At 39.1% G+C, this 14,005-nt stretch overlaps 1 protein-coding gene across 4 annotated transcripts in view; it reads left to right on the forward strand.

Annotated features, from left to right (window-relative positions):
• The window catches only part of PHF14 (PHD finger protein 14), a 599,885-nt gene extending 586,272 nt beyond the window's left edge, over positions 1-13,613 (forward strand). For all 4 annotated transcript variants that reach the window (XM_030201081.1, XM_030201101.1, XM_030201091.1 and 1 more), the window contains one exon: positions 13,429-13,613. In XM_030201081.1, the coding sequence (XP_030056941.1) occupies positions 13,429-13,494 (66 nt within the window). In that variant the 3' untranslated portion in view covers positions 13,495-13,613. The remainder of the gene's footprint in view (positions 1-13,428) is intronic.
• Positions 13,614-14,005: the final 392 nt, after the last annotated feature.

Genomic DNA, 14,005 nt, shown 5'->3' on the forward strand with positions numbered 1-14,005 from the left:
ATCCTAACAGGGGCACAGCCCCCTTCATATCAGAACAGCCCTGATTTAGGCAGCTAAACACTGCGGCCTTAAACATCAGCTGCAGGACAACATTTGCAGTTAGTGGTATCACCACCAGGCATCAGCATTCTATGGCCACTTGGGCAAAGGGAAGGGGGCCCAGGCAAGATGAGTAGGTGGTTAGATATTAGAGAGGTGTAACCTCATAATGCTTGTGCAAGGCAGAGAATTCCCTTAAGGGGTCCATACATGGCAACTCTTAAGAGCAGGTATTTATGCTCTTCACAGATGGTTCCTTATTAACATAACACAGTATAGCAGTCATTTGCAGCAGAAGGTACATTGGGCACTGTGGCCAAAGGTGGGACTGGCTATGGTGTATCACATTGGAAGGGAGGTTGAGGGACTGGAAACCAAGGGACTAGGAGGGAATGCAAGTTCAGGATGGGGTGGTTTTCATCTCAAGTTTCTCTAATGAGGGAAGCAATTTCTGGAGCTCATTGTGCTCGTGGACCTCTCATCACTGAGACCTCACTGCTCAGGTTTATATCAATGCCTGTCTTGCTTACGCTTGAAGGTACCAAGCAACTGAACTGAACTGCTGAGTTAGATGCTGACAGTACATGAATAGATTTGCCCTTTTAGAGGGACAAAGAAGTAGGTTGAGAGGGTGGATTGCAAGAGACTCATTCCCTCCGAAGGTAATAAGAAGGTCCTGTATAATATTTTCAGTTGGATGTGGTTATTTGCCTGGTTGGTGACCATCAGTAGAGCAGATCAATAGAGCATTGGTTTAACAGAGTCACTGAATGACAGCACAACACATGGCCAAATGTATAGTGACATCACCACATAGGAAGTTTTGTAATTTCAAAGTGAAATATGGCTTGAATTTCTGAGTGTTCTTATAATAGCAATATTTTATTTCTTTGAATTTAAAAGTTTGTGATTTGGCAGAGATGTTTGTAACTGAAATGAACTATCTGCTACCTTCAACCTATGAAAGACTGCTTACTGATCCATCTGTAGTTCAGCCTAATACACTCAGTTATCATTTTCCCAAAGGAGATGTTGTAATCTAACCAAGGAAAGCCTTTGGACTTAGTTAAAGTACAACAAATCATTTGGGGAAAGCATAGCTGATACTTCTGCAACGTCTTGGGAGTCAAATGATGTTCAACTATGGCTCATTCAGATGACCTGTAGAAGTCAGATGGCCAAGGAAGAGCAAAATCATAAGAATATAAGCATTCCCATACTGGGCCAGACCGAAGGTCCATCAAGCCCAGCATCCTGTTTCTAACAGTGGCAAATCCAGGTTACAAGTACCTGGCAAGATCCCAAAACAGTATAATACATTTTATGCTGCTTATCCTAGAAACAAGCAGTTACTTTTCTCCAAGTCCATCTTAATAATGGCCTGTGGACTTTTCTTTTAAGATGTTATCCAAACCTTTTTTAAACCCTGCTAAGCTAACTGCTTTTACCACATTCTCTGGCAACGAATTCCAGAGTTTAATTACACGTTGAGTTAAGAAATATTTTCTACGATTTATTTTAAATTTACTACTTAATAGCTTCATTGTGTGCCCCCTAGTCCTAGTATTTTTGGAAAGAGTAAACAAGTGATTCACTTCTACCCGTTCCACTCCACTCATTATTTTATAGACCACTATCATATCTCACCTCAGCCATCTGTTCTCCAAGCTGAAAAGCCCTAGCCACTTTGGTCTTTCCTCATAGGGAAGTCATCCCATCGCTATCATTTTCATCGCTCTTCTCTGTACCTATCTAATTCCACTATATCTTTTTTCAGATGCGGTAACCAGAATTGCACACAGTATTTGAGGTGTGGTTGCACTGTAGAGCGATACAAAGGCATTAAAACATCCTCATTTTTGTTTTCCATTCCTTTCTAATAATACCTAACATTCTATCTGCTTCCCTTTCAATGAGAAACCAGCACTTCCAATCAGATGCAGATTAATTTTGCCACTGTGTTTGTGCACTTGCAGTTCAGCTAGAATAGATTTATAGCATCTGACTACGGGTGTAAGCACTTTTGTACCTCCTGTATAAAAGTGCTTGCAACTCCTGTACCAGTCAACTACTCAACCAGGAAGTTCCCTAACAAACATGTGGTATAAGGGACAGCAGAAGGGTGCAAGTAACATGGCAGCCTGGACCACGGATCCACCATCAGTCCTTTGCGAGCAAGATGTGGGCAACTTGGCTGACTAATAGGGATGCAGTAGCCATTGTTGTTGTCCAGATTTACAGGTGGTTTTAGGGTACCCTATCTGGATCTGCTGCACACACTGATGGTATCTAGTGCCTTATTGTGCCTCATGTTTCACCAACATTATATGTGCCAAGTTGTCCATTGAGTTTGGGATGGGGTTATATTGAGAGATTTCAAAAAGTATGGAACAAGCACAAAGGATCTCTACAGGAGTGGAAGAGATAGTAGATGATATGGTTGGGCAGACTGGATAGGCTATATGGTCTTTATCTTCCATCATTTCTTATGTTTCTATCACCCTTTTCTCTCCAGACCCTTGGTGGTCATCTCAAAGAAGGGGTCAGGTAAGCTCAGGTAACCTCTTTTACATAAAAAGGCATCAGTTAATGATTTTATTCCCCTCTAAAAAAGGTATTCATTGCAGTACACCTCATTCAATAGCGATGACAAATATGCTTAGGAGATGTGGAAAGGTAATCTGATGGCCAGGGTGGACATACTATAGAATATACATTCCGCCCATTCCCAGTGTACCTTGACAGTTTGTCACTATAAGGTAGAGGTGGGCAACCACGGTCTTCGAGGGCCACAACCCAATTAGGTTTTCAATTTTTCCACAATGAATACATGTAAAATTGATTTGCGTAAACTTCTTCCATTGTATGCAGATAGGTCTCATGCATATTCATTGTGGAAATCTTGAAAACCCAATTGAGTTGTGGCCTTTGAAGATCGTGGTTGCCCACCCCTGCTAAAGGGCTTCCAGTTTTAAAGTGCTTATTAGTCTGACAACTGCATGCCTATGATCTTCATATTGTGTGCTTATTTCAAAAAATTCAAAATCTTCATACACTGAGGCTGTCTAATGTGTATTATCCACTAAATCAATGATTATTTCTGTCTATGATCTGTTCTGCATGGATGCTTCCAGAAGTTTCAGGTGTTGGCCTGAGACATTCAATCATCTAGGCTGATGATCTAAAGGGGGAAGACCCAACATAGAATATCTATTACAGTTTTAACTTTCGATAGGTACAAGCAAGAACCAGTTAGAATGTTTTTCTAAGATCTCCACATTGATGTGTATTCTGCCATGCAATACAGCAAAGGCTATTAAACTGGATTTAGAAGCAAAAACCTTAATAAAGAAAATTTCAAAAAAATAAAGCACAGGCTATAGTGCCCTAAATTTATAATACATTAAAGCAGTTTTTTTAATTAAATATATGTATCTTCTCATAAATGGGGGAAAAATTTTGCTTGGGCTTTTATACATTAAAATTTAATTAAGCGTTTCCTGTAAGTTCATTTCAGTATCTTTTCGTGGCCCACTAGAGTTGGAAATCAGTTGCAGAATGGTAGATTAATTGCTCTTTATATTAAATGAAATAAAAATCTTGGATATGCAGAGTCATGAAGTTTAATTCTGTTCTCCAATTGCTTATTCAATGCAATGGAAAAGTGAAACAAGAAATACAGAAGTAAAAGGCCAAAGGTTGTTAAATGTAGCATGTAACACACATTTTGAACTTTACTTAATGAACCGAGTGTTTATTACTATGAAATAAATGCGCCATTTAAGGAATCATGGTGGAACTGTAGAACATTAAGAACTCTAATTAATTTTGGTCAGAAGCATGGAATGCACTCATTTTACATAAAACATTTTCATTATAGTCAGTATGTTCTCAGTTATTGAGATAAATTTATCCTTCTCACCCAGCATTCATGCAATTTTTTTTTTTTGGCATGTACTTTGTTACGCTATTGAAATATTTTCTTTGTGTGCTTTAAATATGTCCATCTTTGACTTCTGTTCTGGCTAGTCGTGCTGTTCATAGTGTTAAGCAACATGCAGAGGCACCAGATTTAGGGGAAGGAGTGGCACTGGAAACTAGACTGATTCAGCTTTTGAAGAAGCCAGCTAATATAACTTTAGAGTCTATTTGAACTTCTCTTGAAGCCCTCCACAAGGTTTGTATTAACTTTGGCTCTGCTACTGTGGAAAATTCTGTCAGGATTGAAAAAGCCCTTCTTAGCAGAGCTCAGACATATGGACATACTGTTAAGCTGATCATAAACTGTTTTCATGCTGTCTGTATTCTTGGACTAGGAGCAGAGATCTGAAAGGTTTATATTTTTGTATTACAGATCATTGTGCATCTTCCGTCCTTTAAATATATTTAAGTGCCATGTTGCCATATATTCTTTTGTTAGTATAATTGTAGGTTTACAAATTGTTACACTTTTAAATTGGAATTTCTGGCATCTCCACTTTACAGTCATTATCTACTAATGATATCACTGTCAATTAAAAATGGCTGTGAAGAAATAGGTATTTTCTTCATGTAAGCAAGTAAATGAATGCATGGTTTTAAGTGATGAAATTATCTTGCAAATACTAAATACCCCAGGTTTACAAAGGACTTTACTTCAACTTATCCCTATAGCAAGCAGTTTTAGTAATTAAATCACCTAGAGGCAGCATATAAAAAACACGGCCCTGATTTTATAGCAGGACACCAATATGAGAAGTCCAAAAAGGCTCTTATTTTAAGCATATTTCATAAAGGCAAGATAAACACCTGTCCACCTGATATTCAAAACAATTTAACCAGCCCTTTACATACATGAGGAGTGGGAAACAATGGGTCGCAGGGGAGGGAATGAGAGATTTGGAGCAGCAGAGGGCATCTTATATGTGTCCCAGCCAATATTCAGCCCAAGGTAGCATAAGTGAGTTATGCAGATCAACTTACTTAAGCCCTGCCAGCTTCTTTATCTTCATTTTTGCAGGATATTCAATGCCAGTGCCTGAACATGGCCTGGAATTGAATATCCGGGCCTAAATCTGCCTACAGCAGTTAGCATGCATTTAGAAAAATGCTGACCGATGTGGGCCGACTATCGGCCAGTATATGTTTTTATAAAATAGATTCTCAGAACCAACCCCAGTAGTACACAAATGCTGATGCACAAATTTAACCAGCTCCGAAGATGTACAGTTCTGCTCTGCCCACTGTACACTTCAGGAGTGTCCACATTCAGATCGCTTATAAGCTGCACACTTTCTTTGCACATACTTCTACTTGCGGAATTTTATAAAAGCCCTTTTCTATATGCAAAATAGGCTTTACATAAGACAAAATCTTTATAAAATTGCCCCCTCCAAAAATGTGAACTGTGACATATATTTGCAGATTACAGTACATGTACAGATATATTTTCAAGACCATTTTCTGTCTTACTCCTATTCTTTTCCTAAGGCCTCAAGGTGTATTCAGAGAAATGCTTCAGGTTGCAAGACTAGGAGACACATCTTTCCAATAGCACCTTCAATAATTAAAGCACAATCTGAATTAGTTACAGCTTACTGAAAAACAATCAATCTATCTCCTGGCCACCATTCTTAAAACTGGAAATCTTACTTTTTAGACATTTAACTTTCAAAGCAATGATGTATTGCTAGAGGATGCTTTATCTTTTCCTTCTTTATTTATACTGTGTTATGGTGGTAGTAGGCCATAAGAACACAAGCATTGCCATCCTGGGATAGACTGAAGGTCCATCAAGCCCAGTATCCTGTTTCCAGTCAGTTTCCCCTTCCCTACCCCCCCCCCCCCCCCCCATTCTGTATCTAGCATTTCCTTCCTTTCTCTGCTACTGCTGCCCTACCTCTTAACTCTCGCCAACTCAGGTTGAAGTTAATAGCAGACTCCGTGCTGGTGACTTTTAAACATACATGCGCTGCCATGTCCTGTGTTCCCCCAATAGGAACTTCTGTTTTGGAGGGGGTGAGACATACACCACTTAAATATGGGCCTGTGTTTAAAGGCCCCACGCCAGTGCTGAGTCTTTTATCAACTTTGACTTGGGTCTGGGACAAGGTAGGGCAGAGTCAGGGAAGGTGAGCAGATGCTGAATGGGGAGGGTAGGGAGTGGGAAGGGGGATGCAGGCCATCTGGTAGAAAGCTAGGGAGGGGGGCATTGGCTACGTTGTGGGGGTGGGTTTAGGACTCAGAAGTATGATGCCTGACTACAGGAGGGATGGGGGTAAGACCTTGAGCTGCTCAAAGAGATGGGACACATGGCTAAAGCTTTGCCTTGGGTCATCCTTAGTTGAGGGTACCATTTTACCATAGTTATCCTCTATAAGTGAGGGAGAGAGGTATTGTGGTGGGAAGCGGGGCTGGTGGTTGGGAGGCGGGGTATAGTGCTGGGCAGACTTACACGGTCTGTGCCCTGAAAAGGACAGGTACAAATCAAGGTAAGGTATACACAAAAAGTAGCACATATGAGTTTATCTTGTTGGGCAGACTGGATGGACCATGTAGGTCTTTTTTTCTGCCGTCATCTACTATGTTACTATGTTACTATAAGTGAGTAACAAAAAGGAAGGTTTAGGAACCAGAGCAGAAGCCTGGTATTGTTTTGTGCATTCATTCGGTAAGGGAGATATCTTCATTCCTATTAATCAAGCAAAGAGAGAGAGAAATAAAACAGAATCTGTCAATAAAAATTAAATTTAAAAATGCTTAATGTCCTTGTACCATTTGCAACAGCTCTTTCTGACACAAATATGCAGTCTCTTTTAGAACCAAAAGGGTCTCGTGAAGGGAAATAAGTAACATGTTGATCTTTTGTTGCCACCCAGAGTACTTTACCAGCATTGCATGTTTGCAAAGATCTTTAAACAGCTTTATCTAAGTTAGTATTACACATCTCATTGTTTAAAAAAAAAAGTATCTGTTACTAGATAATTGGTATTGTTTGTTTATGCTTAAGTATTTAGCGTATTTGTATCCTAAGTTTCTGAAAGCAGAGACACGCTAAGAGTTTTGCTTCTAGCAATTTGGAGCTTCCTTCATGGTGAGAATTAATGGAGATATACATTAAAAGGCAAAACTGTCAGCTTTTCAGTGGCCCTAGAGAGTGCATTTTCTTGATAGCTCCTTCAAAATACTTCATGAAGAAAATGTCAAACTTGTCAAGGCTGTCACTATGAAAATGATCCATGCAGCAAGGGTCTCCTTTCCCTGGGAAACAAACAGCTGCCTTATCACTGCACAACTGCAGTGACAGAAACATGCCATCTATCATAAGAAATTTATTTCTGCCTCTTAATGTCTACAAGAAAAAGAACTGTTCTAGGCATATTTCGTGTTTTTGTACTCTGCTCTCTTTCATTATAACGTTTTGTATCAAATTTGGAAAAGATAACATGACTTGAACAGTCACTTTAGCTCTATCTGTCTATGCTGATTTAATGATTGTATTGATTCCTTCCAAAGTCTGCAGTATTTTTAGTCTAATTTAGCTCTGACGTGTCCTGTTTTATGGGAATCTCATACAAACAGAGTTAAATGAAATGGTATTTTTTAAAAAAACGTTTTGTTTTGTTTAAAAATCACCTCAGGAAGTTGTTTTACAGGTTGAGAGCTTCATTAGACAAACACTTTGAGAACATGGTTGTATAAGGCAATGTTGACTATTCATGTTATATCTCTCTGGTGTTGTAGAGCTTGGCATTTACTAATAAACATATTTCACCATCCTGCAGCTCATTTGGAAAAGGAAAATTATCTTTGTGAAATCCCTATATGTTTAGGCTGTAGTGTATTGGGTTCTAATTCTCTTTATATTAAGCTGGCTTTGGCCAGAAGTAGCATAGAGCAGAACTTGCTACACAGGTATAGAAATGAATACCAAGCGCCATATGCCAATCACCATATAATCTTAGGAATCTCTAAGGAGCTGTATCTGCACTATTCACAGGTAAGAGGCAATGATTTAAAACAATTATTCTAGCATAGGAAGCCTAAGAGAAGAAAAGTTCTGTGGTAAAGAAAATCCATATGAAGGCATCAGATTTGAAAACGAGGCTTGTTGCCAATTTGATAATAACCTCAGTAGCTACTGATGAAGGTTAATCAAATAATTTTTGGTCTACTCTATTGGTCAGTAACTTTCTTCTAGTAAAGATTATCTTCACAATTTGCACAAGTGAGTGATAGCATTTTATTCCCTTTGCAACTGTATACCTTCGTCCTAAAACTAACATTATCTATGACTGATCATCACCATCTGGATGTTAGATTTAATTAGCTCAAGGCTAGTTATAGTCATGTAAACAAATCATCTGCCTTGTCAAATGGGCTTAAAATCAAAATTGTACCTGAGGTAATGGCGATCACAAGGAACCACAGTGGATTTGGACACTGGTTTCCCTAGTTTTCAGCATGCTCATTCAGCCACCAAACTTACTCCTCCATGCTTATATATGGGGCATAGCTGCAGGGGGTGTAGAGGGGTCCGGGCTTCTCCAGTACACTTTTACCAGTAACTGTTAGGGACTGTCTGAGATTAAAGCCATACCAATCCTTGACCCTTGTCACTGCTGGCCTACTGCATGTATTATCAACCTCAAGGGGCTGGAGGTGCAATCAAGTTACACCCTCTCCTCCCTAAAACCTTTCATCTACCCTCCTCACAGCAAGAGAGAAGCAGCAGCACTTACCTGTGACCACCTGCTTCCTCCTCTGTTAGCTCACTGAATATGTGTGCAGTGCAGGTCTGACAGGTCTCAACAAACTATGGGAGCTGTGTAAGATCAAATTTCAGTGAGCCAAGAGAGCAAACTGCAGCCATTTTTCAGCAGTGCTAGAAAGTGGCTGGAGCGCACGGCAAGCCCACTTGCTGTTCACAGCACTGACCTTTCTAGCGAGGCTAGGTAAAAGGATTCCTAAACACGTCTATCACAAAATGCCTAGCCACCCACCTGGGGTTACCCCGCGGCCACTTAGAGGGTCTATCCCCAGCACAGGTCAGGTCCACCTGCACTTGCCACTTGAGCTCTCTACTAGCACCCTCCTCCCACTGACTGGGTCACAACCGCCTCTGGGTGAGTCTTCTGCTCTCAAATTATTCCCAGTGATTTCTAGGTTACTGGGGCCACACTCCCACTGGTCCCACAGCTCCAGAAAGCACTTGCAGACCCAACACACAAATCAGGATTCTTTATCAGTCCAAACCAGACAGGCAGAGTCAACAAACTGAAAATTGTTTATTGTCTTAAAAATTGAACAGTGAAACAGAAAAAGTGCAATCAGTAAACAATAACAAGTAACTGAAATATGGATCAATTATAAACTATCTAAATGTTTGTTTACTTTCTAAAAAGTACCTGGGGAGATCAGGAAATATGCAGCTCACAGATTATCAAATATAACTGATCACAGGGTTTCAGCAAAGAGATCCTACTCTCTCTCTCTTCTCCAGGGCTAAGACTGGGGGGGGGGGGGGGGGGGGGGAAGCCAGTTAAAATCCAAATGAAAATGAGCTCCTGGGCCAATCAGAGCCCAGAACAACAATTTTTGAAAGTATACTGTAGACTGCCTTTCCAAAAGGCTTAAACAAAGAAAACAGCCTTTGTTCTGTAGCAGCTTCAAAGCATAAACATACACCACCTGCTGGCCAAACTAGAGAAATACACTTCAGGAAATACCCAATACATTTTACAGGCTTAAAACACAGCGTCCAATACCACCACTTCTCTGAAACATATTTCCCATAATCATTAAGGGGGCGGAGGTGTTGATCCATTCCATAAATGACACAAAGGTAATTTTAAGAGCCATTTCTGCAGCTAAAAACAGTACTTTATATGCAGAAACATGCTTGTATATCTTGCACACCCAATATGCTCAAAAAGTTATGAGTGTATGGCCTGTACACATGCATGTTCCTGGCGATGGTGCTGTGGAGGGGTTTGTATTAGATTGTAAGCTCTTTGAGCAGGGACTGTCTCTCTTTGTTAAATTGTACAGCGCTGCGTAACCCTAGTAGCGCTCTAGAAATGTTAAGTAGTAGTAGTAGTAGTAGGTAGTAGTAAGAAATGCACAGCTGTGATGGTTGGACACCTTGTTTTAATGGCAGACTCAGTAATACCAAAGATCATATTTTATAGTAAGCTAATTTGAGACATCTATTCTCACGCAGTCCAGTACAGTCTTAAAAACTTGCTTGGTCTCCACTATCCTTGGCACGCACCAGCCCCTATAAAAGTAAGCTAACTTCAAGTATAACTGTCATTATAAAACAGTTTTAAAAGAGGAAGTATCAGCACCTTTTGTGAGGCATAAGATTTGCTAAAGCAAGGATGTAATATTCTGTAGTGGCTTTGTATAACCCCACTTGTTGCTTAGGTAACTGTGGCCCCCTTTTACTTAGGCATGCTCACGTTTTTAGCACGCGCTAAAATTGTGGGCGCGCTAAACGTTAGAGATGCCTATGCATTCCTATGGGCATCTCTAATGTTTAGTGCACCCACAATTTTAGCATGCGCTAAAAACGTGAGGGCGCCTTAGTAAAAGACGCCCTGTATCTGTGGCTTCACATTATTTTAATTTTCCATGCATGAGTTTACTACCACAAAATCCCGTAGGGGTTTATCTTTTTTAAAATTTTGCTCCAGGGTGGGTTTTTTAATGTTAGAAAATTGGTAGGTTTTTTTTTAATCTTAGATTTCTGTTTTCAGTAGAGAAACGATCAATCAAAGCTACGGTATGCTTAGAGCAGGACAGTGCCTGGTGCAACAATGAAATAAAATACTTTTCTTACATATGTCCATCCACCATATATATACATACATGCTTGTGTTATTGACAGAGAGCAAGATGGGAGACTTGGATACTTTAGTTTTCAGCTTTTTAATTTCACCCATGCCCATTTTTATATTCTTCCACACTTTCATTAGTTGCCTCTATTATACTTCCCTTCAATGCTCCCTGAAACACAAGAACTAAACCCCTTATTCTCTTTGGTCCTGTACATGATTAACCAATAACTATCAATTTAATATCTTTGTTCCAGTCCTATTTGTCTTTCTCTTCATCCACTTTTCTCTAATTTCATACTTTTTTCAGCTCCTTTCTTGTTCCTATTTCTGGACTCTCCTAGGTTTCCTGTTGTTTTCTTTATTCTTTTATTTGATATTCTGTTTTAAAGGTTTTTTTCATTTGGTGTTCTGTTCACTATTAAATGTACTTCTATATTTTATTCCTTGGTTGTCTTCTTTCTTCAGCCTTCTATTTTCCTTTTTTATTTATTTTTAACTCTTTGTCCACACCTCTTTTTCGCCATGTCATTTCTATGTCTGTTTTGTCTTTTATTATCTTGTTTGTTCTTCTTTGCTACGTTCTTAGTACATTGCTTACTGGCCTTTCATTTTATATACTTCTCTTGATTCCAATTTTCTACCCCTTCAATCCGTTCACTCTTCATTGTTCTGCTGCCTTATCTTTTCTCTCCTCCTCCTTTCTCTTACTACTCCTTTTTGTCCCCCCCCCCCTTCCTGATTTCTCTCCCTCTCAGCTTTCCACTCCCCACCATCCTTTTTTCCTTTTTTTTTTTTATTTTCCCCCTCTACTCTTTCTTTCCTCCTTTCTTACCACCCTCATGTAACTGCCAGCATTTTGAGTGTGAACTCTAAATGTTTCTGTTGAGATGTTCTACTAGGGGCCCTGTTTGCTAAGCCGTGCAATAGGCATGCCAATGCTTTTAGAGGCTGCTAATGCTAGAGACATCCATAGGTGTCTCTAGCATTAGCATGCACTAACGTTGGAGACACCCATATATTCCTGTGTTTCAAATTTGAAGTTTATTCAAAGCTTTCTACCCCACCCATCAAAACAGGTATCTGCGTGGCTAACACTCTAAAAATGGAGGAAAGGAAAATACACAAACACACAAACAAAACTGAAAAGAAAAAAACTGGGACCTAAGGGGAAAACTACAATATTTATAGGAAAGAGAAGAGGGAGAAATGGGGAAAATAATATCAGGAAAATGGAAAGCCAAAGTGGCTCAGTTGTCGGGGTCAACCAAACGCCTCTATAAACAAGTGAATCTTTAGATCTGCTTTAAATTGTGAAAGGGTGGGAAGAGCCTTTAAGTTCTGCGGTAGGCACTTCCGTGAGTAAAGATCCTGCACTGAGAAGATACAACGGCAAGTGGTCACTAGGGGAAATTCACAAAATGTCAGAACGGTCAGGAGAATTCCTTGCAAGGAGCATAAGTTCCACGGAGGAGTATAGGTGGAAAGAAGTATCGAAATAAATGAAGGCTCCTCAGTAACCCTAATTTTATAGACCAGAAAAAGTAGTTTGACCTGGATACGGAAGGAAGCAGGAAGCCAGTGGGCATCTCTAAGGAGTGTGGTGATGTGTGTCTAGCATTAGCGCACGCTAGAAACAGGGCCCTAAGTGTACTCTCAGATCTGTTTTCTTTAGATTTGTAGTTTGCACTTTGGAGTCACCATTTACTATTCAACACTTGCTACTATTCACTTCTTTGAAAGCAGGCATTGTGATGTCACTTCATTTATTCAACGTGCTCCCAAGGAGGCTACAGTGAATTATGAGCCAGACTCTCAAAGCTGAAGGTGTAGAGATTGTAAGCATGCTGCTGCCTGACATGCTCATGTTTCCTATTTTAGACCTGACTGATCTTCAGATAACATATGGTGGTACAAGTAATTGGAAAATTGGCAGGCCTGTCAAGAAAATATGCTAGATGGGACAAAAATATGATGCTGCAGCATATAATGTGTCTCTGGAGTTAAATTTATTGTCTTTTATCAAACGGTGAAGTAAAAGTATCTGGTTTCAAAGTAGTGAAACATTTTTCATGGGTAGATACTGCTCAAAAGAAATTTTTAGGACAGTGATGAAAGATCTTGCATTTTAAAGGCAGTTGAATGAAAACCCATGGACAGGGGAGCAAGGGAAGATTTAAAATACTGTCCACGCAAGTTTTTAAATATGACCAGGTTTGTTCTTTTATGTTCTGCTAGTTTCTTTCTCTTTGTAACAGTTGTCTCAGTAGCCAGTAAATCAAGCAGAATGACACTGAAAAGTTCAGTCTACCCAATAAATTCTTTTCATTTGCTGTAAAGCAGATGCTAAGCTTCTCTTAAAACAGATCTCTTATCTTTTCCTGATCGATACCAATTATTTATGATAGATAATAACTATTGTAGGGTCTGCACTTTTTCCATAGTCCACTATAAAAAAAAGCAGGGCTACAATAATAATTTGCGTCAACGCATTGAAAGTTCTATAGATATCATGACGTTTTCCCCAACTTAATATATATTCATATTTTTTTTACTTTTTATGTCCTTTTAGGAAGATGAAAATGAAGCTAAAGAAGTAGTTCCAGCTGAAGAATCAAGCTTGGAACAAGAAAATTAAAATGAAAAAGAGAATTACTGTTTTGTCTGAATTGTTTGCAACTTGTGTAGCAGCTGCTAAGAAAACAGAAAATTGTTAACTTTACACAATATTCTCAATAAAGTCATCTAAACTTTTAAGTACAGAATACTGAATTTATAAAACTGCAAGCATATATATATATATATGTGTGTGTGTGTGTGTGTGTGAACAATAAGGATTGGACATTTGATGCCAACATCTTTTATGCAGTTAATTAATTGGAATTAATTTTTACAAAAGACATGTGTACTACTCTGTTTTATTTATTCTCTACAATTGGCAACATCATATTTATATAGTTTAAACTTAGTGTATTTAATAACTTTGTCTGTCTTACTCATGACATTCATTCCAACTTTTCAGAAAAAGTCAATAGGTAGCTAGTGTGGTTATATGTTTCAAATTCAAGGTAAGGAAAAGGGATACAGTCAAAGCAGTTTACATATTATATACAGTACTTATTTTTTACCTGGTGCAATAGAGGGTTAAG

Source organism: Microcaecilia unicolor, chromosome 1 (genome assembly GCF_901765095.1).
Source record: "Microcaecilia unicolor chromosome 1, aMicUni1.1, whole genome shotgun sequence".
In the NCBI taxonomy this organism is placed as follows: domain Eukaryota; kingdom Metazoa; phylum Chordata; class Amphibia; order Gymnophiona; family Siphonopidae; genus Microcaecilia; species Microcaecilia unicolor.